This window comes from Macrobrachium nipponense, chromosome 45 (assembly GCF_015104395.2).
Source record: "Macrobrachium nipponense isolate FS-2020 chromosome 45, ASM1510439v2, whole genome shotgun sequence".
NCBI classification, from domain to species: Eukaryota; Metazoa; Arthropoda; class Malacostraca; order Decapoda; family Palaemonidae; genus Macrobrachium; species Macrobrachium nipponense.
The window spans coordinates 35,405,081-35,430,065 of record NC_061105.1 but is presented as its reverse complement, the minus strand read 5'-3'; the positions used below and the strand labels follow the sequence as shown (position 1 = coordinate 35,430,065).

The 24,985-nt window shown below is 45.6% G+C and overlaps 1 protein-coding gene across 2 annotated transcripts in view; it reads right to left on the bottom strand.

The window, feature by feature from the left end:
* LOC135214474 (nuclear pore complex protein Nup214-like) overlaps window positions 1–24,985 on the bottom strand; it is a 184,345-nt gene that overhangs the window by 126,386 nt on the left and 32,974 nt on the right. For both annotated transcript variants that reach the window (XM_064248820.1, XM_064248821.1), the window contains exon 2: window positions 24,349–24,484. In XM_064248820.1, coding sequence (XP_064104890.1) covers window positions 24,349–24,484 — 136 coding nt within the window. The remainder of the gene's footprint in view (window positions 1–24,348; window positions 24,485–24,985) is intronic.

Sequence of the window (24,985 nt, the reverse complement as noted above, 5' to 3'; positions counted from 1 at the left end):
AAGGAAAGGTAGAGAGTTGTAGAAACAGATTGCAGTCGTAGTTGTTAGAAAAGTGAGACTAAATAAACCAGCGCCTACGCCAAAACAAAAAGGTGATGATTAAAGTGGAAAAATGATATTGTTAAACTACAATAAAGTTTTGTACATACTTACCTGGCAGATATATACTTAGCTATAGTCTCCGACAGATGTATCCCGACAGAAATTTCCAAATCTCGCGGCACACGCGACAGGTAGGTTCAGGTGGTCTACCTTACCCGTCCGCTGGGTGGCGGATGTACGAACCACTCCCGTAAGCTTGTCAGATTTTTCTCTTCCACCTGTCTCCTGAGGGAGCTGGGTGGGCCATTAATCGTATATATCTGCCAGGTAGTATGTACAAAACTTTATTGTAGTTTAACAATATCATTTTTGTACATGAACTTCCCTGACAGTATATACTTAGCTGATTGGCACCCTTGGTGGAGGGTAAGAGACAGCTCAATAATACAGGTAAGACGGGAAACAACTAATGTTGTAGGATATAAAAACCTTGGTTCTCACCTTTTCAGGATGAAGACTTCATAGATACTATCTCTGAGTCTGCATTGCCTGGAGAGCTACAGCTAGGACGTGACCTGATGCTGAAAGACTCTCGGATCTACCACTGGGATATGTGATCCCCTATTGTGGTAGAATCCAAGTCGGATGCTGTTAGAGGACCTTGTCGCTTACTAACAGATCCTTACCACTACCTCTGCAAGGAGCCAAAACCCACCAGACCACCTAACCAAAATACAAAGGGTTAATATTACGACAAAAAGAGGTGCCTCCTGCAACCTCTTCAGACAACCAAAAAACAACAATATAAAATATAGGGTAACATATAAAAATTTACACAGGATAAGTTTCAGCTCCCTGCCCCAGCACCGAATCCGCCGATACGAAAGGACCCAAGGCGAAAGCATTTATCATATGTGATTTTTACATCACGTAGGTAGTGGTTTGCGAAAACCGATTGGCATCTCAAAAAGTCGCCTCCATCAAGTTCCGCACAGACATATTTTTTCTGAATGCAAGCGAAGTTGCGATGGCTCTCACCTCGTGAGCTTTCACTTTCAGTAGTCTAAACTGATCTTCCTTACAGGCAACATGTGCCTCTGTAATAAGGTGGCTTCTCAGAAAAAAGGAAAGAGCATTCTTCGACATGGGCCGAGTGGGGTCCTTTACGGAGCACCAAAGTAACATCTTGATTAGCCTTAAGTTGTTCCTTCCTCTTAAGGAAATACTTCATAATTCTCATAGGGCAAAGAGTTCTTTCAGGCTCTTCCCCTACTAGAAAAGATAAACTACGAACTTCAAAGCTCCTGGGCCAAGGGCGGTGATGGGTTTTCATTCTTTGCAAGGAAACTTGAAGAAACGAACATACCATAGAATCTTCCTTAAACCCTACATTGCCCTCAATAGCGTTGGAGCTCCACTCACTCTTTTAGCTGTAGCTAGGGACCAAAAAGGAAGATAGCCTTCTTCGTCAAGTCCTTGAAAGAGGCTAAGCCAGGAGGTTCGAATCTAGACGATCCAAGGAATTGTAGGACTACGTCTAGATTCCAGTTCGGTACTACATGAGGACGCTTAATGGTTTCAAATGATCTAATAAGATCATGCAGGTCCTTATCATCGGATATATTTAAGCCTCTATGCCGAAATACCGCCGCCAACATACTGCGGTATCCCTTAATAGTTGACACAACCAGATGACATTCTTCTTTGAGGAAAATAAGGAAATCCGCAATTTGGGTCACAGAGGTACTGGAAGAGGAAATGTTCTTCCTCTTGCACCAACGTCTGAAGACATCCCACTTTGACTGGTATACACGCAAGGTGGAAGGTCTCCTCGCTCTTGCGATTGCTTTAGCAGCTGCTGCTGAAAAGCCTTTCGCTCTGACCAAACTTTGGACAGTCTGAAACCAGTCAGACTGAGAGCGAGGAGATTTTTGTGGTACCTGCCGAAGTGGGGTGTCTGAGTAGATCGCTCCTTAGCGGGAGCGATCTTGGAAGGTCCACCAACCATTCCAGTACCTCTGTGAAACATTCTTGGGCGGGGCCGGCCAAAAGGGAGCGATTAAGGTCATTCTCGTTGATCGGACTCTACGAACTTCTTGATAGTTAGCCCCAGGATCTTGAAGGGGGGAAACGCGTAGACGTCGAGTCGTTCCAGTCTAGAAGAAGAGCATCTATTGCTACTGCCTCTGGATCCGATATCGGAGAGCAGTAAGGATCCAGCCTCTTGTTCTTTGACGTGGCGAAAGAGGTCTATGTGTGGCCTGCCCCATAACTTCCACAGGCTCTGGCATACATCCAGATGAAGGGTCCACTCTGTGGGAAGGACCTGATCTTTCCTGCTGAGGAGATCTGCTCTTACATTCCTTTCTCCCTGCACGAACCTGGTGAGAAGCTTGATTCCTCTTTCTTCTGCCCACAGAAGAAGGTCTCTTGCTGTCTTGTACAGGGAGAAGGAATGCGTCCCCCCCTGTTTCCTGATGTATGCCAGAGCTGTAGTGTTGTCCGCGTTGACCTGCACTACCGATCTTCTGACTTTGGGCTCGAAAGCCTTCAGAGCCAACCACACAGCCATCAACTCCTTTCTGTTGATGTGCCAGGCTACCCTGGTCCCCCACCCAGGTACCTGACACTCGTTGGTTCCCAGAGTTGCACCCCACCCCATGTCCGACGCGTCGGTGGAGAACAACACCAGGTTGGGGGTCTGTGATTGAAGAGACAGTCCCTTCGCAAAGAGGTTGGGATCTGTCCCACCATAAGAGATGTTTCTTGATGTCCTGGGATACGACAGGGAGAACGTCAAATCCTGAGAACGACGACTCAATTCCGATGAGAAAGAATTGGAGCGGTCTCAGGTGCAACCTTCCTAGGGAAACGAATTGCTCCAGAGAGAGAGTGTCCCCCAAATCAGACTCATCCACTGTACCCTCCACTGTGCATACTTCTTTCCCTAAGAAGGTTGTTACTCTCTCGAATCCTCGGGCTATCCTTTCCTGCGAGCGGAAAAGCCCGAAAACTCAGAGAGTTCATCTGTATCCCGAGATACACACACTCTTTGCTCGGGAATTAGTGATGACTTCTTGAAATTGACGAGAAGTCCCAAAGCCTTCGTCAATTTCTAAAGTTACTTGTAAGTCCTTCAAACAACGATCTTCTGAATTGGCCCTTATTAGCCAATCGTCGAGGTACATGGATATCCTCACCCCTTTCAATGAAGCCATTGAGCCACATTCCTCAAAATCCCCGTGAACACTTGAGGGGGCCGTCGAGAGGCCGAAACACAGAGCCCTGAACTGAAAAATTTTCCCCCCCATCATGAATCTGAGAAACTTCCTCGAGGAAGGATGGATCGTACGTGGAAGTAAGCGTCCTGAAAATCCAAGGAAACCATCCAGTCCCCTGGACGAAGCGCTGCCAGCACTGATGAAGGCGTTTCCATCGTGAACTTCTTCTTTTCTACGAAGAAGTTCAGGCGCTTACATCCAACACCGGGTCTACCATCCCCCTGAGGACCTTCGGAACTATAAAGGAAAAGGTATTGGTTTTAGAAGCCCGATGAATGATGGTCTGTCACTAGTTCGATAGCCCCCTCTCCAGCATCTGATCTACTGCTAGATGGAGAGCTTGATTCATGATGGGGTCTCTGTACCTGGCCGTCAGTTCCCTTGGGATGGTCGTCAAGGGAGGTCTTTCGACGAAAGGGATGAGGTAACCTCTCCTCAAAATAGAAAGGGTCCAAGGATCCGCCCCTTTTTGGGCCAGACTTCTGCAAACTCTAAGAGTCTGGCGCCCACCGTTGTTTGAAGGACTTGCAAGTTATTTGGGGGCTTTAACAGACTTGGCGAAAGTCTTACCCCTTCTTGAAGGGTCTACGACCTCTAAACGTAGAGGTTCTTGATGAAGATGCCCCTCGAAAGGGTTCTCGAACACTTGCCTTTTCCTTCTTAGCCTTGGTAGGGAAGGAAGGGCGAGGTTTTCTTGCCGACTGTGCCAAAAGGTCCTTGGGTGGCTTTGGCCGAAAGTGACCTCGAAATGTCCTGCACTCGATGTTTCGGGAACAACTGATTAGACAGAGAGCAAACGCAAAGAAGACCTCTGAGCATGGGAGACCGACTTCGTTAAGAAGGAACAGTAAAACCGACCTCTTCTTCACGATGCCGGCCCATAAAGGGAGGCGATTTCACTCGCTCCGTCTCTTACTGACTTGTCCATACAAGGACAAACACACATAAGATCATCTGGTGAAATGACTCTGGCACTTCAATTTTCTTGGCTAGGACTCCCAACGAACCAATCAAGGAAGTTAAATACTTCTAGCACTCTAACATACCTTTGAGCAAATGATCCAATTCGTTCATTGCCCAAGTCGTCTTAGCAGAGTTAAGGGCAGTTCTCCTTGTCGAATCTACCAGTGCCGAAAAATCCGAATCAGCCGAAGACGGTAGACCCAATCCTAAGGGCTCTCCTGTTTCGTACAGAAACCACGCGTCCTGATACTTCGAAGGAGGAAAAGCGAACATCGTTTTCCCCGCTTCTTCTTTGGAAGCCATCCAGGAACCAAAACTCCTCAGTGCCTTCTTCCATAGAAAGCGTTGGCGCTCATCCTCACACAAGAAGAACTCTTCGCTGTCTTCGCCGTTGAAAAAAGTGAGTGAGGAGAAGGAGGAGCCGTAGGCGTAAGGGAATCCCCAAAAACTTGTAAAAGTAGCTCTGTAAGCTTCTTGTAAGAAGAGACAGCAGCAGAAGTGTTCGGTTCCTCATCCGAACCTTCTAGGACGTCTTGTCGAGGCGAAAGCGAGCCGACGGAAGATCCTTAGGTGACGAAGGGATCCTAGCAGGAGTTGAGCGAGAGGGTTGGGAGAACGCCCTCTCTTAGAAGAGTTCACATCCACTGGAGAACGATGAGAAGATCTGGGAAGTATACGATGAGACTCCCTCTCGAGGTATACGGAATCTCAGAACCGAAGAGGTAGGGCTCCTACTCCGAGAATTCTCGGAAACATCCGCAGGGCGCTTACGAGGAGCGAGCGCCTACTATACTCTATGCACCTATCCTGGGGCGAGCGGCTGCCAGGAGAAGAGCGCCTATCGAGAGCAGAGCGCTTGCGCGGCTCTCCATACCTGTCCAGTTGCGTACGTTCAGGAGAAGGGCGCTTCAAAACTAACGAGCGCCTACTTGGAGAAGGGCGCTTCCGGGATTCCTGGTGCCTACCAAGAGACAAACGGTCAGGAGAAGTGCGCCTAGAAGCGGGAGAGCGCCTAGACTACGGAGAAGGGCGCTTGAAAGACTCTTGTTGTCTGCCCTTAGGAGAATAATCAGGAGTATGACGCCTTAAAAGAGACGAGCGCCTACTAGGAGAGCTATGTGCAGTAGGCTCTTGGCGCCTACCTTGCGGGGAGCGGCTAACAGTAGGCCGTCTATCATGCACACGACTCCTACCAGACTCTAGATGCCTGTCAGGAGAGAAGTCACGATCCGATACTCGAGGAGAGTGACATCTGGAAGAAGAACGCCTACTTGTATAAGGGCGCCTTCTATAATCTTGAGGCTGCTGAGGAGAAGTCTCACGCGAGGGAGTTGAAGAAATCGCGTGATGAGCAGGTGCAGTGCGCTTACCGGAAGCGGGAATCCAATCTGGAGAAAAAACTTCTTTCTCCAGAGCGTCCTACCGCGTTTGGCGCCTTGAAATTGAAAAGAGAGCCAGGCGAGCGAGGGCGCTCACTGCGAGTGAGGGCGCTCCCGCGAGCCGAGGGCGCTCACTGCGAGACCCCCACCTTCATACGAAACCTCCCCATATGAAGGAGAACGATCCTCTGAAGAGCGGCGCCTAGATCTCTTGATCGGAAGAGAAACGTCCTTCTTCCTACGTGATCTAACTGCTAGAGAGTCTGCTAGCGCCGTGATCTGAGCTTGAAGTCCGCGAGTACTCTCGTAGGAGAATCTTCTAATTCTTCCTCGGAAGCAGGCGCGAGCGCGGAGCGCGAGAAGAAGAACGATCACAGGATTTCTTGTGTTTCTTCGCCTCCACCGACGATTCTTCCGGAAAACCTCCGGACTAGAAGCCAAAGGACTGCAGGGAGCCTTCCAAGCCCTCTTCAACGGGCGCGACGCATCCGGGGAGTTCCAACCTCTCTTCGGAGAGGGAGACGACGAAGAGGAGAAGCATTGGCGTAGGAGCTCCTTCTTGTAGCGATCCGAGGCAGCCTGGGAGCGTACTTCAGGATTCTGCCGAGGGGACGCCTGACCGGTGGGGGCTCTCCCTAGCCCTCCTGCGGCTTTCGACTTTCCTACTCCACTGGAACTGGGAGTCTGGAAGAGGTACTAGGCCTAGAGGCACTAAGGAGCCGGTCAGACGCACCCTCCACAACACTGGGGACACTGCACTGATCACTAACACTCTCCTTACCTTCCAACTGACGAATCTTCTGATCCACAGAACGATTCTTGGCTTTCAGAGCTGCCGCCTCCGAAGGCGAATCTCCGGCTTCGGTGCGGGGAGCCGGGGCTGCAACTTGGGAAGAAGGTTCTAATTCTACGTTAGTACTCTTAGGATCCACATCCAACTCACTCATTCTATATCTGCTAGAACTTCCTAGAGGAAGCCTTACGCACTCTATCACGTTCCAACTTCCTAACATAAGAAGAGAGAGCCTTATATTCTTCTTCCATTCAATCCCTTACATTCACTACAAGGGTTAGCAAACGCACAATCATTCCCCCTGCATTTCATGCAAACCGTGTGGGGGTCTACCGAAGCTTTCGGCAACCTCACCTTACATCCTTCATTCACGCAAACCCTAAACAACACCGAAGTTTTAACTACCGATTCTAGATCAGACATCGTTAAAGAAAATCAAACTCAAAATCAAACCGGTCCACAATCAGCGTATGCCAAGCCAAAACAAAGAAACGAATAACGTCACCAAAAGAAGTCCAAATTAACTCCATGGCAAGCGAGAATCGAAAAACTATCGAGAGGAACCGACAACAGTTGTTATCGTTCCCGCGACAGAGAAAAATCTGACAAGCTTACGGGAGTGGTTCGTACATCCGCCACCCAGCGGCGGGTAAGGTAGACCACCTGACCTACCTGTCGCGTGTGCCGCGAGATTTGAAATTCTGTCGGGAACGTCGGAGACTATAGCTAAGTATATATCTGTCAGGGAAGTTCATGTACAAAATCTGAACTTTGACACACCCAGTGGGTGGTTACCATAGATTACGACAACCACTAAGATTCACACTGGGGTGGCACTGGAAGCTGGAAGAACCACTCATGTAAAAGTAGGGTGTATCCCAGTAGAAAATAGGGAGGAGCCCGAATTGAAAGAATAGGTCCAGACTTCATTTGAAATCTCAGAAAAGTTCAGTTAGCAACTGACCTCTCTCTGGACGCATCCCATGTGTTGGGTTGATACTCTGTACCCTGTGAAAAATTGTGTGATAAGACAGTGAATTTGTGTTTCAATAATACATAAGAAGAGAAACGTGGTGTTTAACTTCCCCAGAATCCAATAAAAGAACTTATGCAAATACTCCTGAGAGGCTGGATAAATGAAAAGAATTGAATTAATCTAATTTCAGAATCTGCAAGACGTCCAGACAGTAAGTAATGTACAATATATAACAAGTTCCTACGAGAGAAAAACTCAACAACAAAGCAATATAGATGAAGATTACCCCATATAACAAACTACAAGAGAAACAAATACAAACCAAGGCTACCAAAGAAAAGACTGACTAAAAATAAAGAGAAAAGAGAATAAACAATCCTAACAATAATACCCTATAGATATGGCATCGTCTAGGAAGAGTCGTAAGCCCAAACGCAATCTTGATTGAGATATCTTGAACCTTGGATTGCTGGTGCCCGAATTAATGAATAAGGCTCATTCCCTGAAGCATCAGTTGGCGACGCGGGAGACCGAGGCATCGCCCTCAAGTCTTGTGGCCACTAGGGTTACTACCACAGTGACCACCAGTGCCCCCTCCATTTTGCCTGCTTGGCCAAACTTGAATGGTTTGGCACTACCAGTGACCTGAGAAGGGGGCTATTGGTAGACCCCAGCCCCCTCCAGAGTTCACGACAGAACCGCCACCTGTAGGAGGTTTTTGGGAGTCCCCTGTACTTTTTGGGACGCCCCTGCCTATGAATCCTTTTAGCCAGGCAGAGCCAAATGTTAGTGAGGCAGACAGTCAGTTCCTGGCTGACCAGACCAACCATAGCAGGCCCAAAGTGATACCTGCAGCTACCTCCAATCCCGATGCTGCCAAAAGGGCCATTCCTAAGAAGAGGATCAAGGCTAAAACAGAGAGGAAGCCAGTTTCAGTAGGGACTGAAACCCAGGAGTCCTTCAGCGAGGATGAACCAGACACTGATGCCTCTAGCAATCATGCCAACTCCTGCTCTGGTGTCAGCACCACAGAGAGCACCTCCTTGGATGAATTGCACCCTCACGGTTGGAACGCCGACTGTCTAACCTGGTCAGGGCCATTGACTCGAGGAAGAGTCCCAAACCCAAGGTCTTCCAGCTGGAAACTGGCCACAGTTTCTCCCGCTCCCTAAAGGACTCTGAGGCATACTGCACCAGCAGATATGCCATGGGAAGCTCCAGTCGATGGACCGCTGAACTAGGTACCTTCCTGGAAGGGGATATTAAGAAGCTTTTCCAGCCTATGGGGGGGTCAGAGACCTCCTACAAGAAGATGAAGGGTCTCCTCCTTGATTGGTATCGAGGAACCTGTGAGAGACTGGACACTGGCTGGAGATCCTGTTTCAGCAGCACCATCTGGGAGGAGCTGAGACCGAAGCTCCTCAAAACTCTCCCTACCAAGGCAGCTAATTGGCTGGAGCATTCTCTGGCTACCATCAAGGTCTCTGCCCGTCGTCATTCCACTTGGCAGGATGTTTTACACCTGTTGGGTGTCCTGGACAAAACTGCCAGGAAGAGGAGCCAGAGGTCAGAGGATCTGGCCATAAGCAAGGTGGCTCAGTCATGGTACGGCAAGGATGTCGACAGAGTTGCCATGGCTGCTGCTGAGCTTCCTCCAGCCCCTGTGCGTGCTCATCCTCGCACACCACCTTGACCCATTCCGAAGCCTGTGACTGTTGTGGTGCACCTGCCACCATCAAAGCCATCTGACAGGTCTCTTCAGTTCCAGAGGAGATACTGCACTTGGTGCGAATGATCAGGGCACCATACATGAGTGCCGGAGACGCCTGGACTTGCGTTTGCGCTGTGGCTCAGCTAGCCACCATGTAGCTCAGTGCAGGCAGCAAACACCACCCAAGAATAGGTCTCCACCACAAAGGTTGGCTAGTGCCAGCAGCCCTGGGAGGGAAACCACTTCTGTGCAAAACTCCTCCGAAGTGGAGGGCAGTATCCGTTTGGAATACCCAGACCCAGTTGTCCTGCTCTGGTTCACCCAGTAGCAGTGACTCCTGTGAGTCCCGAAGTAGAAGTGAGTCTAGTGCTTCTTCTCAAGTAGTTGAGAAGACGACGACCAAGAGGGGCAAGAAGTCAAAGGCCAGGAAGTCCTCTAGTACAGAGAAGTATCATAGGGCATTAAATACCAGGCCTTCGGTGTAGAAGATGGGGCTACATTGAGGGAGGATGTGAGTACTAGGAATCTTGCTCCTAGTATTCCAGTGGCAACCTAGGAAATCTTGATTTCCAAGGTTACCCCACAACCTGGAAAAATCATTGAGTCTCCTATGACTTTTTCAGTGCTGGCCAGTGATAACCGGTCCCCAACATTATTAACTGCTTCATCTACTGACTCTTCTGAGGATGAAGAGAAACTGAGGCTGTTCTGAAAACCCTTTGTAGAATCAACCTGGCACAGCTGATTCCTGTCCCACTTATGGTGGTTCTGGTGACCTTGTCTGAGGTCTCATCCGGAGTTTTTGAAGCCCTCATTAACTCCGGAGCTGTGGTTAACCTTCTGTCATCAAGCATGGTACAGGAATATAAGCTGCAGATGGTGCCCAACACCATCTGGCTGAAGGGATTAGGGCTAACAGGGCCTAAGACCTTAGGCACTGTACTGTTGACCCCCGTACTCTATGGAATGACATTCGCCCCATGTGTGTTCCACGTGATGCTTTCAGGGACTATGGCTGAGCACCTGGTGCTGGGTTACCAGTTCTTGAGGGCAAATGAGGTGGTAGTTGATGGGGCTTGTAATCGGCTGAGTGAATTGAATTGAATTTATAAAATTTGTGGCCATTTGCCACGCGCCGGAGCCAAAGGCCATTCAGCGCATATATATCAACGGGATATATTTACTAATAGAAGATACACTTATATAATTAAATCAAATGATTAAAATCAAATTCAAATTAAAATACTCAATTAAATATCATAAAACAAATGGATTTCCTTAAGAAATTTAAAAATCTCCTCTGTGGGAGCACCTCTCCTAAATATTCTGACAAAGTTTTGTTTGTGAAACCACACCGACGTCTATGATTAAAATATAAACAGGACAGTCAACAAATATATGCCTCACTGTAATGCCAACATTACAATTGGAGCATTGAGGAACCTGCCTCTCTACTCCACTAGTTAAAAGATACCTGTGTGTTAAAAATGTATGCCCTATACGCAGGCGTGTTAAAACTATACTAGATCTTCTATCCATCCCAACAGAAGGTGACCAGGGATGAACAGAAGGTCTGATCGATTTCAGCTTTAAATTGTTATTAAGTTGGACCAGTGATTCTGCCACTTATGTCCTACAAAATGATTAATAAAAAGTTTTAAAAATCTTCACAGGGAACCCTCACAGGAGTGGGAAGCCCGGAAGGAAGCTGCCTGCTTAGCGGCTGTATCAGCCAGCTCATTACCACGAATTCCAATGCGAGGGAACCCAACAAAACTTCACACTGATGTGTTTTCGAGAATGTGCAGGAGGACCAGCCAATCCTGCACTCTTGAATGAGTTGATTAGATGGCTTCAACTTCTGTAGTGCAGATAGAGAACTCTGGGAATCACAATAAATAATATATGAGTCCCCAGTGCTACCTGTACTAAAAATAAATTTTAAGACACTAAAAATAGCATAAATCTCAGCATTAAAAATTGAGAAGTTAATAGGGAGGCTTTTTTTAATTGTTCTCTCACTGATGATGACAGAACATCCAACTCCATTTGCTGATTTTGACCCATCTGTATATACAGCAATCGAGTTACTATGCTCAGAAACATGGGCCAAGAAGCTACTTTTAAGCTGAACACTTGAGCTGATCTTTTTGCTGTCTCTAATTTGGCAAATATCTAAAGGAGGCCTACACCATGGAGGGAATTTAGAAAATGTTGTTTCCATAACCAGTGGAGGAATAAGGCCTACCTCTCTCGCACTGATGTTTAATCTAACTTCAAGGGGCTTAGGTAATGTAGGTTTAGTTGGTGCTCTGTCAACAGGATGTTTTATATACTTAAAATTTGGATTAGACTGAGAGGTTAGTGCTCGTGACAAATATCGGAGACCCTGTTCTCCCTCCGAATGAAGAGAGGAGGAAAACCAGAATCTACATAAAGGCTCTCAACAGGAGACGTTTTAAAAGCACCTGTACAAATACGCAATGCCATATTGTGTACTACATCCAGCTTGCCTAACAAGGTCTTACATGCCGAGCCATAAATCTGAGATCCATAATCAATCTTACTCAAGCATAGGGCCTGATAAATTCTTAATAAAGTAGTACGGTCAGCTCCAAAATTCAGGTTACCAACAACTTTAAGAATATTGCACCGTTGTTTAACATTAACTGCAGTCTCATTTATATGTTCAGCAAAAGTCAATTTTTTGTAAAAAATAATTCCTAAATATTTGACTTCATCTTCATACAACAAAATAGAACCTTCTAAAAATAAGGTTGGAATCTCTTCCCTTCTACGTGTTCTACAAAAATGTATAGCTTTAGTTTTCTCAGCAGAAAATTTGAAACCTTTACTATTAGCCCAGGTAGTAGCAGCATTAATTGCAATCTGAATTTTAGTACAAGCTTCACATGCAGTAGCTCTACTACACAAAACAACAATATCATCCGCGAATGCTTGACCAGTTACTCCAACAGGGAGATGTTCAAGTAAACCGTTAATGGCAATATTAAAAAAGGTTGGACTAAGCACACTCCCCTGTGGAATGCCTTCTTCCTGAAGATACTCTGATGAGAAGGTAGACCCAATTCTAACTTTAAGGTACCGGTCAGACAGGAAGCCTTTGGCAAAATTAAACATATTGCCACCAATACGCCATTCAACCAGCTGCATTAAAATACCTGCCCTCCAGGTAGTATCAAACGCTTTTTCCAGATCAAAGAACACTGCAATGGTTTGATTTTGGACTGCAAAAGCATTCTGAATCTCACGTGTGAGACATGATAAGGGATCCAAAGTACTACGATTCTTGCGGAAGCCAAATTGCCTCTTCGACAACAGGCTCTTTGTTTCTAATAAACCATATCAGACGAAAATTCACCATTCGTCGTAAATCTTGAAGACACAGCTGGTAAGAGCAATAGGCCTATAACTTTTGGGATGACTAGGGTCCTTTCCGGGTTTTAAAAAAGGAACTATGACAGAGTTATTCCACAACTTGTATGAAGTCCCTGAGCACCAGAATTCATTTAAAACATCAACAAAGAATTTTTTTGACTCCAGAGGTAAATGAGAAATCATGGCATAAATAATATCATCTTCTCCAGGTGATGTTGGAGAGGACAAAGATAAGGCATATTTGAATTCGACAATACTAAATGGAAGGTTATATGCCTCAGAGTTAGAACAAACAGGCGGATTAACTAGAGTCATGTTTCTAATATTGCGAAATTCAGGGGAGTAGTGACTGGGGCTTGAAATGCTGGAAAAGTGCCGAGCAAAAGCCTCTGCCACCTCTCTTGCATCCGATATAACTACCAAGTTGATTTTCAAAATCGGTAAAGGAGAAGGGGAAAATTTCCCTAGTAATTTACGGATTCTATCCCAAACCAGAGAAAGTGGCGAGTTATACTTTAATTCTGATATGTACTTAATGAAGGATTCCCTCCTTGCTTCTTTAAAGACACGCTTTTGTTTGGCGAGGTTTTTCTTGTATATTATTCTATTAACTAAGACAGGACGCCTTCGATATCGCTTGTAACTAGCTCTTGCAATTTTCCTACTCAAGGCACATTTACTATTCCACCAAGGTACCAGTGGACGACGGGGTTTCCCTGATGTTTTAGGAATTGACATCATTGCCCCTCCAATCATTATACTAGCGAGATATTCGTAAGCAGCCGAGGGGCAAGGAAATTCATTGGCCTTACGATTGACTTGGGTAGATTTTTCATACAGCTGCCAATCTGCCTCCTTTATCTTCCACTTGGGTAAAGATGGGGAGGGTATATTTTGTACATACTTAAGATGGATGGGATAGTGGTCGCTTCCATAGAGATTTTCATCCACTGACCACTTATAGTCTAATCGTAATGACGACGAACATATTGTAAGATCAATTGCTGAACTAGAGTTATGGGCTACATCAAACCTTGTAGGAGAACCGTTGTTCATTAAAACTACATCATTGCAATCTATTAATCTTTCAATTATAAGACCACGGTGATCACACCTACCTTCCCCCCACAAAGTATGTTTTGCATTAAAATCCCCCATCAGAATGAAAGGCTGAGGTAGTTGGTCTAAAAGTGATTGGAAATCTTCAACCTCTAATTGTCTTGGATTGCCAGCTCTGTCCACCAATCGAGTTTCTAGGCCAGGTTCTAGATAAAGAGAGCACAGAGTGACCCATTTATTGATGAAAATCTGTGTTGCACAAGCTTGCAGTATGGAGTCTAATTTGATAACTTTTTGTGGTAATGACTTGGCCGCAATAATACATGTACCACCATGAGAACGTTCACCTACAGGTGGTGGAGATCTGTGAAAAATAAAGAAACATTACCAAGTTTAGTCTCTTGCAAACAAAGGGCAGCTAAATTATGCTCCTTGAAAAGGACCCGGACCTGTTCTCTGTTTGAATGGAAACCTCGTATGTTCCACTGACATAGAGCCATTATTTACTATTAGATTTTTTTTTTTTTTTTTTACTTTTTGGACTTGGATTTGGGCTGGTCTGAAAGACTTGGTCTTGGTCTTTGTTTCATAGAAGAACTTGGCAGATCCTCAAGAGACCTGCTATTTCCTCTCTTGGGAACCCTACTATGGTGTGGGGATATAGGTGGAGATGATGAAGGAGTGCGGGGTCTCTTATTTCTAAGAGGCACCGTCTCTGCAGCGTGCACCTGAGCCTTATGAGGTGCACTGATCAAGGTGTCATTCTGGGACATACCCAGATCAGGCAGTGAAGCTGCCTGTGAGGCTTCTACATCAGAAGCCCGAGAGACCTCCCAGAAGCCCAGAGGAGGCCCATCGGGAGGGGACAAAGGGGCCTTCTTGGATGAAGGCGGAGATGCTGAACGTACTTCGAGCTCAGAAGGGGATAGCTGAAGCTTTGGCTTTGAAGTTGGCATCCTAGTTTGATCATTTTTATTCGATTTTCCAATTTTCACTACATCACTATATTGAGGTCTTGGGAACAAAAGTCTTTTTGCCAGGCCAATACTTAGATGTTCAGCATGAGCTTTCTCTATGGCTGCCACTTCTTTTTTAAATGACTCACATTCCTTATGCCTTGCATTATGATTTCCCTTACAATTTATACATAATATTGGATTAGAACATTCGCCTTCATGCTTTTGTAAAGAGCAGGCAGCACATAACTGGTTTCGAGTACACACCTTTGACGAGTGGCCATATCCAAAACATATGAAGCATTGGAGTGGTCTATGCTTAAAAGGTCTAACATGAAATCTCTCCTTGTCAACATATACATAATCAGGAACTTCATCACTAGTGAAAGTGAAAATAATCATTCTTGACCTTGGAACCTTGAAAATCTTCCACACTTTATCATCACACATTTCCAGCAATTCCTCGTCAGGCAGTTCATATAGGTCTTGACTGAATACTACTCCCTTGGCATAACTAAAACTATAGTGTGGTTTGACCTCTTTTATCATATTAGTATTTTTCAGTTTAGAGATCATGTGGCCTTGTCTATAAGACTTTGCATGGACCAAAAAGCTGTTCTTTCCAAATCTAGTAATATCTGAGTTGGTCATTGTTCCTACCAATGTTCTTAAATGTTTCCTGAAGTGGAAAAGATTACAAAAGTCTGATTTTGTTGAAACAATCAGCCACCTGGCAGGTAGAGGTGTCCTCACCTTACGTTTCCCATCTGAAGTTTCCTGACTGACTCTAGCTGGATAAAAGGAATCTACTTCAATATTCTGGGGCATTTTATGTATTAATACACACTTTAATTTTTCCTTATGTGAACACTTGAAAGCATTCATGGCATTCTTATGAGTAGTAAACTCAATCCAAACCCTCCAATATGCAAAATCTTCAGTTTCACAATACTTAATAACTTTAATTTCACCATATCTTCCAAACATTTCCATAAATGCAACACAATTTAAATCTGAGGAGAGAGAATCAACATAAAGGATTCTCTCACCACTACTAGAACTTTCCATAGCCACATCCAAGGTCTTGCCATGGGTCGTCTTCTGTACAATTGAATTTTCTATAGGATTGTCCTTGTCCGTGCCAGAGGTCGAAGAGGAGGGTAGTGTCAGGAGGTCGCATTGTCCGGGGGAGTTTATCATAGGGTCGTTATTCATTAATCCTTAAGCAGAAATTTGAAAAACCTACTGCAAATCAGGCAGAAAACCAGGCCCCCCCGCACCAACCCCTCTCTCACCAAAGACACTCAGCAGAGACTGACTCCCATATGTCCACTCCCTACCCTACCCCGAAGGGATAGCTCTACCATAACATGAGTGGCTCAAGTGTAAGCAAAACCCGCTTGATAGGACTGAGGGCATAACTAGTATGCAATCATCCCCATTCATGTTACAATAGAGGGCACACCGGAAAGAATGAATCGGCTGGGTGTTGGCAGTACTTCCAGAGACTCTCTCTGGGAGTATTTTGTGCCAATACGTGGAGCCTGTTGCCAGCAAGTGCTTTACACACTTGAGGTCCAAGCAAATGATTCAGTTAAGATTGCCGGTATGGAGCCAGTACTTGTCCCCGTTACTGTGACTTTTCCTGAGGGACTGGACACCTTTAGGTGCCCTGTCTGTCCGTCCAACTGTTGGCCGGAGATGTATTATGATGGCGACATCATAACTCCAGGTCTGTCAAGGAAAGCTGCAGCCATACCTGGCATCTTAGACCTGAAAGACGGCAGAGCCCCAGTCCTAGTTAAGAGCTTTCAGGAACTGCCAAGATCAAGAGGGGAGATCTCCTGGGGCAGGTGTCCACCATGGCAGTGGTGGATGCTCCTCTATCCTGCCTGATAGCACAGGAGTGCAATTTAACACCTGAACCAGGCACATTGGAAGAGATAGACAGTGTCTATCTCAGATGAATGGTCTTCTTCTCAGAAGAACCAGTTCCATCAGATGCTACGCTGTCATCTTCCTGTCATCAGTACTGGTGACAATGACGTGGGAGGACTCCTATTTATCAAAGGGTCCGAAGGTTTGTCAACCCCGTCGCTGACGCCATTGAGGAACAGTGCTTGGAGTTGTATGAGCTGGGTATCATTGAATCCAGCATCTCTCCTTGGTCCTCGCCCATTGTTCCGGTCTGCAAGAAGGACAATAGTATATGTTGTGTGGACTACCGTAAACTGAATAAGGTGACAGTCTCTGATAAGTTCCCATTGCCAAACATGGAAGATTCTGCATTTGGTCTACAAGGAGTCAAGTATTTCACAACCCCTGACCTTGTTTGTTTTCTCTACAGCCTTTGGACACTGGCAGTTTAGATGCTTGTCGTTTGGACTGAATAATGTAACGGGAGTGTTCCAGAGAGAAATGCAGCATATCATGCAGGAGTTCCCAAAGACCAAGGTGATTGTCTACATCGATGACATCTTGAACCTTGGGGCTTCTTTCAAGGAACACCTGGAACTGGTAGAACAGGTTTTGGCTACTCTCCAGAAGCATGGGCTCAAGATAAAACTCGGAAAGTGTTCTTGGTTGCAGTCCAAGGTAAAATATCTTGGCCATATGGTTGGACGTAATGGGATGCGTAAGGTCCCAAAGTACATGCAGAAAGTGGAGGATTTCTCTAAACCTACCACTGTGTGTGAGCTACGGGGATTTTTGGGACTGGGGAACTTCCAAAGGAAATTCATCCCTAAATGCTCACAGGTAGCCAAACCATTATCCGCGAAGCCTGGAGGACAGAATTCACAAGGGGCCAGAAAACTGAAATGGCCTGCGGAGATGGACTGTGCCTTTGAGCGCCTGAAGGAACTGATCAAGGAAGACATCATGCTGTCGTATCCTGATTACTCCTCTGATGCTAAACCCCTGTAGCTATTTGTTGATGCTTCAGGTGAGGGTGCTGGTGCTTGCTTGAGCCAAGAATCTTTGGAACATCCAGGGGAACGTCGGGTGATAGCATAGGACTCCATGACCTTCCTTGACAGCAAGATCCATTAATCTACCACTGAGCATGAATTAGCTGCTCTGCGATGGGGAGTGGAAAGCTTCAGAGCTTTCTTGTATGGCCAGTTCTTTATAGTTCATTCTGATCACCGTCTTCTGATGTATCTGCAAGACATGAAGATGGTGGACAGTCGTCTTGCATGGACACTGGAGGACTTGTCTGAATTTAACTTCATTATTAAATACTGTCCAGGTGATCAGAATGCTACTGCAGACTGTTTATCTCACTTGCCCGCATCCACTGACTGTGTGACTGTTCCAGAGACTGCAACTTTCAAGTTGCCTACTGGACTGACACTGTATAAGGAAGTTCAAGATGGTCCAGAATCTCTATTAGAATCCTTGGAGCTAGTTGTAAACTGTCTGAATGAAGGGTCAGGTGTCGCATCTGACTCTAAGCTGAAGGGAACTAAGCTTCGGAAGGCCTTAGTTCAGCAGTTTCTGAAGGATGCCGACTGACTAGGCTTCAAACTGGACAAGATCAGCACTTATTGGGTCAAGGCCATGCAGTTTCCAGGTACTGTTCCAGCTTTGGAGTTGCTGCTAGCAGCTTCTAAGCTACTGAACCTGGAAATCTGGGTCCATTTTGGTCCCAGTTACCCAGTTGTCTACAGTGACCCATCAGTGACTGAGCCTCAGTGTGAGTACCTTCAGTGTCTTGCTGAGTACACTAACCCTCTGCTAGAGCTCCATAATTACATTCCTCCAGCTGACGTGATTCTGGGGCATAAGGCAGAAGTAGAAGCTCGGGCGCCTAATGCTGAAGGCTTGGCCACTGATGATCCTGATGTTCTAGAGGATTGCCCAGTAATCCAGTACGTGACTGAGACACCACCTCATCAGTCCAGTTAAAATCATGTGTCTCAACACTTGGCGGTAGGTCTAGTAACATTACATGTATTGTGCTCTTGTTGATGCAGGAGCACAGGTTTGCCTTGTCAGTGAGGCTGTACTGAGCCAGCTTGGCTTACAGTACGAGCCTACTGTTGGGAGGACTGTTGGAGGGGTTGACTGGTGCCTGCACCTGTGTTCTAGGCTGCATCCAGATCAGCTTAGTTTTCCTTTGGGTGGAAACTCCCCCCATTTGTGTACGCTGTGGTGTCTGCCAGAGACACAAACTTTTGTTTTATCCTTGGTAGAAATCTGCTGGATGCAGCCTACCTGATCCTGGATTCACCCCAAGAACAGCTAGTGTATGACAGTACTGCTGTTCTTCAGTTGTCTCCCAAGGTACTCTCAGTCTCACTGCAGCCTGCCGAGTCCACTGTAATGAAGGTGACTGACCCTGAACTTGACCCTGGAGTATTCTCAGGGAATGCTGTCCTTTAATCAGGTGACAGGAATCCAGAGAGATCATCAACAGATTTAATCTGTCATTAAGGTGATCTACTCTGGAGTTCCTGCATCCTGGGTTCCACGCTCTTATCAACCATATAAGAGATGTTGGTCTGACCTGGAGGTGCAACAGGGTCTGCTGGTTAAACAGAACCAAGATGGTTCTGTAGCACCAGTGGTCACCTTCAATGTCCTTATAGATTTGGTGGCACACACACACACACCTGCAAAATGCTCACTGGGGAATAGGAAAAATGAAGTTTTTTATAATAAAACTAATATTGTAATATACTTGCCTGAACACCTGAATTATTCCTGGTCACTGACCAGCCCGAACTATATCACCACATATTTACCCACTAAGTGGGTAATTTTAACTGTCAGCATTACCAACGCTGCAGGTAAAATCTAGAGGGAAATCTCTTGCTTTCATAGCTTCTTCCTTGGGGGAAGTCTGGATTAACCAATTGTCCAGGTACCTCCCCATGCGGAAGCCGTGACGATGCATGATGGATGAAACTGGAGACATCATCCTCATAAACACCTGAGGTGATATAGTCAGCCCAAAGCAGAGGACTTTGAACTGGAAAGACCCGCATGGACCTGCAAAATGAAGGAACCTCCGAGATTCCTGGTGTATCAGCACCTGGAGGTAGGCATTCTTGAGGACCACTGTAATCCTCCAGTCGTCTTTCTGGACTGATTTCAGCACTTCTTGGGAGGTCTCCATGTGAAATCTTGTAGCTAAAATTAAGCGACTGAGCCCTGAAAGGTCTATAATATGCCTCCAAGTACCTGCTGCTTTGGCAGTCATGAAGATTCGACTGTAAAAGCCTGGAGATGGGGGAGCTGGTTCTATCCCTCCCTTGTTCAGTAGTGACTGAATCTCCAAAGCCAGGGCTATACCCCTGATGGATGACAGGGAATAACTGGGAAGATGACCCAGGGAGTCCGACAGAGGATGAACAGAATGATAGGGAATTCTGTAACCCTCTCTCAAAACCTCCACAAGCCAACCCTCCACACCCCACTTCTCCCAGATGTCTGCGAAGTGGGACAGACAACCCTCCCCGGTATTGACGAGGGTAACGTCTCATACTTCCGAAAACGCTTCTTACTCACCGAGGGTTTGGAAGCACCCGCTGAAGCCTTAGAAAAAAAAAGTACCTTCTTAGGGGACCTGGTGGGCGATCGTGAACCCGTGCTTTTACCTGGTGAAGGAGTATGGGAACCTTTAGGTGACTTGATGCCCTGAACCGCTAAGCGGATCACCGCCTGTTGGGATTCTACAGCTGATGTTGACGAAACAAAGTTAACCAATGAAGCAACATCATCCTCCTTGAAAAGGCTGTCACAGAGGGCAAGAGGCCCCCTCGAGAGAACTCTTGTGAATGTCTGGGAGCGGGGGAAGATGGCTCAGGAATAAATCCCTCTTCTTTTTCCCGATGAAAGTCATTCAGCCTGCCAAAATGTTAGCTTGATGAGCTAGCCCCATGGAAACTAATGTGATGAGGTTGTCGAAAAGAACTGGATCCGAAGGTGCGTATCTGTCGCGCTTCAGGAAGCCCATCAGACCCGAAAGCATCCACATTGAGTGTGACATAGAGCCTCAGACTGACTCCTAAAAGTGTCTTCTAGTATAGAAGCCTCCCTTAAGGACATACTCACCTGCCTGCTAGATGAAGGAACTCGGGACAAAAGCGCTCCTACAGACTCGTTCAACGGTACCCTCGAGCTGGAAGAAGGGTTACCTGCAGTACCATGCAAAGGCTTTATACTGGGAAGCAAACGCGAATCTTGTTTCCCCGACCCTACTACCAAAACCATTTGAGCATCTACCTCCCCCAATGCCTGCTCCACCCTACCAAACCAAGGTAGTTTACATGAAGTATGAAGAACCGTAGGTTTTGTCGAGTAAAGCTCTTCAAACATAGCCTGGTTAGGATTCGATGGTTCTTCCGCAACCTTGGACTGCAGAAAAAGGTAGTGAATAAACTCAACCATTTGCCTATATTTGCTCTCTCCCGCACAATGAAAACCCGAATCTGAAACCGGACCTTCGTCCTCTCCGGAGAGTTCCTCGTCTATCTTGTCAGGCCTTAAAGGAACAGAATAGGAGGAAGTACAGACCCCTGAATAACCTAACCCTGAGGCAGGGAAACCCAGCACCTCCGAATCCTTACCTTCCCTACCTAAGCCTACCTGTAATGACCCTGAGCCAACCACAAAGGATTACGCCAAACTTTTGTTGCCCCCACTGATGTAACACCAGACACAGCCAAACTGTCTATGAAAGTTTGCGCCACACCCGCACCGAGCATACCTGGTACCAACCTGCCCAAGGTGAATGACCCTGGTTGCGCAACCCTGCCCTCATTGAGAGAGAGGGGCGTAGCCTGCACGCCAACTGTAGTCGAACCTACCCAACCTGGGTTCTTCTACATAGCTGAAGGAGCCAGATCAAGAGCGAAACGTGTCGGACAACCCACACCAGAACCAATGAGCAGAGAAGCCACAATACCTATACCACCTGTGAAAACCATTGTCTTAGAAGGATGGATACCCACAACCGCAGAAACATCAAAGGAAGAAGGGGGAGTTCCAACCCCAGATAGCCCCAACACCAAAACCGAACCTGAACCAACACCATAACCCTTATTCCAAACACCTGTACCGCCCTGAGAAAGACAAAGAAGGAGGAGGAGGAGGAATCTTACTAATGAATGCCTATTTGCTGCTATTCCTGAAGGCTGAAGAATCACTGCGGAGAGCAAACCTGTGGGAATCTGAGGAGTCAAAGCCGAATCTCTCAAAGGTGCCTGATGCAGTTGCTCCATACCCAACAACTCGTTGCCTAAGCCTATCGGCTGATCTGAACTAAACATATTACCCAAATTCCTTTCCGGAAAAGGAATACCGGAAACCTAGGATGAAACTTGACCTGGGAAAAGGGACATCACTGGAGGCACGTCCCTGGAAGACGACTGAGAAAATACTGATAAAGGTATCGAAGGGGGCACCAAAACATGACTAGAAAAGGAAGAATGAGAGAAGTCCTGAGAGGTCTGTTTAGAAGGTAAAGAAATTGGAGTAACTTCCGAGACAGGTGGAAAGAGCAAAGATGAAGAGGAGACGAAAGAAGGAGACAAAGCCATCCTTTTCAAGGATAAGAAATAGATAGATTCATTCCCCCCTTGATAATCGAGACACATTTCATTCGTAAACTCAGATCCTGAATGTTAGGAAACCCCAGGTGAAAACGCAGCCTTACTAATTGTCTGTACCCTGAGAGAGACCTAAGAAGTTCGTGTTATACTCCACTAAGTTAAAAGGAGTCTTATCCAACAAGCTCTCAACGGAGAAAGGCTCTAAGATAACCCCTGAAGGGAAAGGGACCTTTGACGACAAGGGGGATTCCTCCCTATCTACTACTGTCAAACCTGACTTTACCATATCCAAGGAAGACTTAACTGACTTACCACATGGCAAACTAGCAGCAAGGAATAAAAATTCTGAATGATCCAAAGGAGACCCAGACCTACCAGGGTTGAAATCAGAACAAGAAGAGAGCTGTCCTTGCAACTTCTCTTTCAATACATCTACGCCAGTGTCCTTTGTCTTGCTTAGTACTAGGTGAGCTAGACTATGGCAGTTGCCATTTTTCTATGCAGTCTTACCCACCGTCACTTAGCCATCTATTACATTCTGTGCTCCCTTCCCCTCCAGTACCCCATCTTCCCCTAAGAGAACATATGGCTCCATGGTGGTTGTGGAGTTCAAACATGGCAGCTTTGCTTACATTTCTCTGCCCAAACCGAACACTTGGTAGATCTAGATAACTATTCCACGGCAAGCTAGACTATGGCAGTTGACGTTTTCCTATGTTATTTTACTTGCTTTACAAGAGTTCAAGGGAATATTTTTTTCGTTCCACTGTAACTAAACTGTTATTTACCTTTGAACTCAATACGTCGGTACATCACACCCATTGGTACCGTCGTGTAGTCTTCAAAAATAAATTACTGTTTAGTTACAGTCAGCCAAATATGACTTTCAAATCTTGTACAGCAAGTAAAATAACATAGGAAAACGTCAATTGCCATAGTCTAGCTCGCCGCAGAATGCTTATATAGAAATACCCCAAGTTATTTTTACAACTTACACTTTCAGGGGAAAGGGGGAAATCTGCTACTGACACTACCTTCTCCGTGCTGGCGGGGGGGCTGATAGTTCCTACCCTTTGGGTTTATGGATTTTCATTACCTCTGGCACCCCTTAGGGCTGGTTCTGGAACAGGCAGGGGAGCTGAAATAGAACGATTATACATTGGTTCCCTATTAGTACTAGAATCCTTATCCTCATTCAATTTTGCCAATAAATTAGAAAAGACTTGTCATTCTAGAAGACAGCAAATCCTTCTTAGGCTCAATAGCTACCTTGTGTTTGCTCTGGGGTGCTAGCGCCTTCCTATGCTTGACATATCCTTCCATCTGATCTGTAGACCAGTCCCTATACTCATCATATCTTGAGTTAAACTACATTATACCTTTCTACAGCTTATACATATAGAATGTCGATCGTGTCTGAGGGTACTCATCCTCCTTTTGCAGGCCAAGCAGGACTGAGGTGCTCCCACGTCATCACTGCCGCACTGATCGGAGGGTGTAGAAGGGGAAGGTTTCGAAGGTTTGGCTGAAGAAGTGTCTTTAGATGAGGAATCCATGGTTAAAAGCCGAGTCCGTCAACTTATCTAAGCAATATCCAAATGAGAAGCCTAAAACGTAATCCAAAACGAAATGCAGGTCGTCAACACGTCTATTCTTAATTTGCTGTGGGGGTGGGGCTGAAAGACCAAAAATGTTTGCTTGTAACAGGATGCGTGCTATCCGTCGAGTGAACAAAAAGCGATTGAAGGTGGGAACTGTCTGCCGGCTGATGTCTGGCAGCAGTGTTGCCAACAGTAAACAGGTAACTCAGTAAACAATGTTTACCTGCAGCGTTGGTAATGCAGACAGTTAAAATTTTCCCAAATGTGGGTAAATGAGTGGGGTTATGTTTGGGCTGGTCAGGTGACAAGGGCTAATTCAGGTGTTCAGGAAGTGTACTGCAATACTAACATTTGCAAGGAAGTATGGATATATAATTATCATATGTCCCTATATATATACATATATATATGAACAGCACAATCCATTTCTGTTGGTAACAATACTACCATGATATAAGTTTACTGTCAACTAAATTATTTAAGTACTATAATAAAGTTTCAAAAAATTTTGAAAATTAATCTTAATTTTTCCCCAATTGACACAGGGTATTCAATACTACAACAGACAAACATAAGTAAACTGCTCTCATTTCAAGAGCAGAACCAATAATTTAAAAGATATAATTTACCTTTAATAACATTGTCGTTGCTGCAAAATACCAAACCATAACGGGTGGCTACTGTCACTGTGTTGCACCTGTCTTCTGGAAATACTACTTCTTCTGGGGAGAATATTTTCTTGTGCTGTGAAATAAATCCCAATTCCTGAAAAGGAAAGAAATTTCAATCAAGGCTCATTTAAGAGCTATGGTACACTAACAAAATAATTTATGAAAACCACCTGCTAATTTGTTTTATGAAGTGGACCTGACACTTTAAAGTTAATTCAGTGGAGCCTTCTTTTTCCTTAAATATGATATTGTTATGATACAATAAAGTTTGTTCATACTTACCTGGCAGATATATATATAGCTGTATTTTCTGAAGTCCGACAGAATTTTAAAAACTTCCGACACACGCAGTGGTCGGCCAGGTGGTTAGTACCCATTCCCGCCGCTGGGAGGCGGGTATCAGGAACCATTCCCATTTTCTATTCATAATTTTTATTTCCACTGTCCCCTGAGGGGAGGTGGGTGGGTACTTGATTATATATATCTGCCAGGTAAGTATGAACAAACTTTATTGTATCATAACAATATCATTTTTGTTCATGAAAACTTACCTGTCGATATATTAATATAGCTGAATCCCACCTTTGGAGGTGGG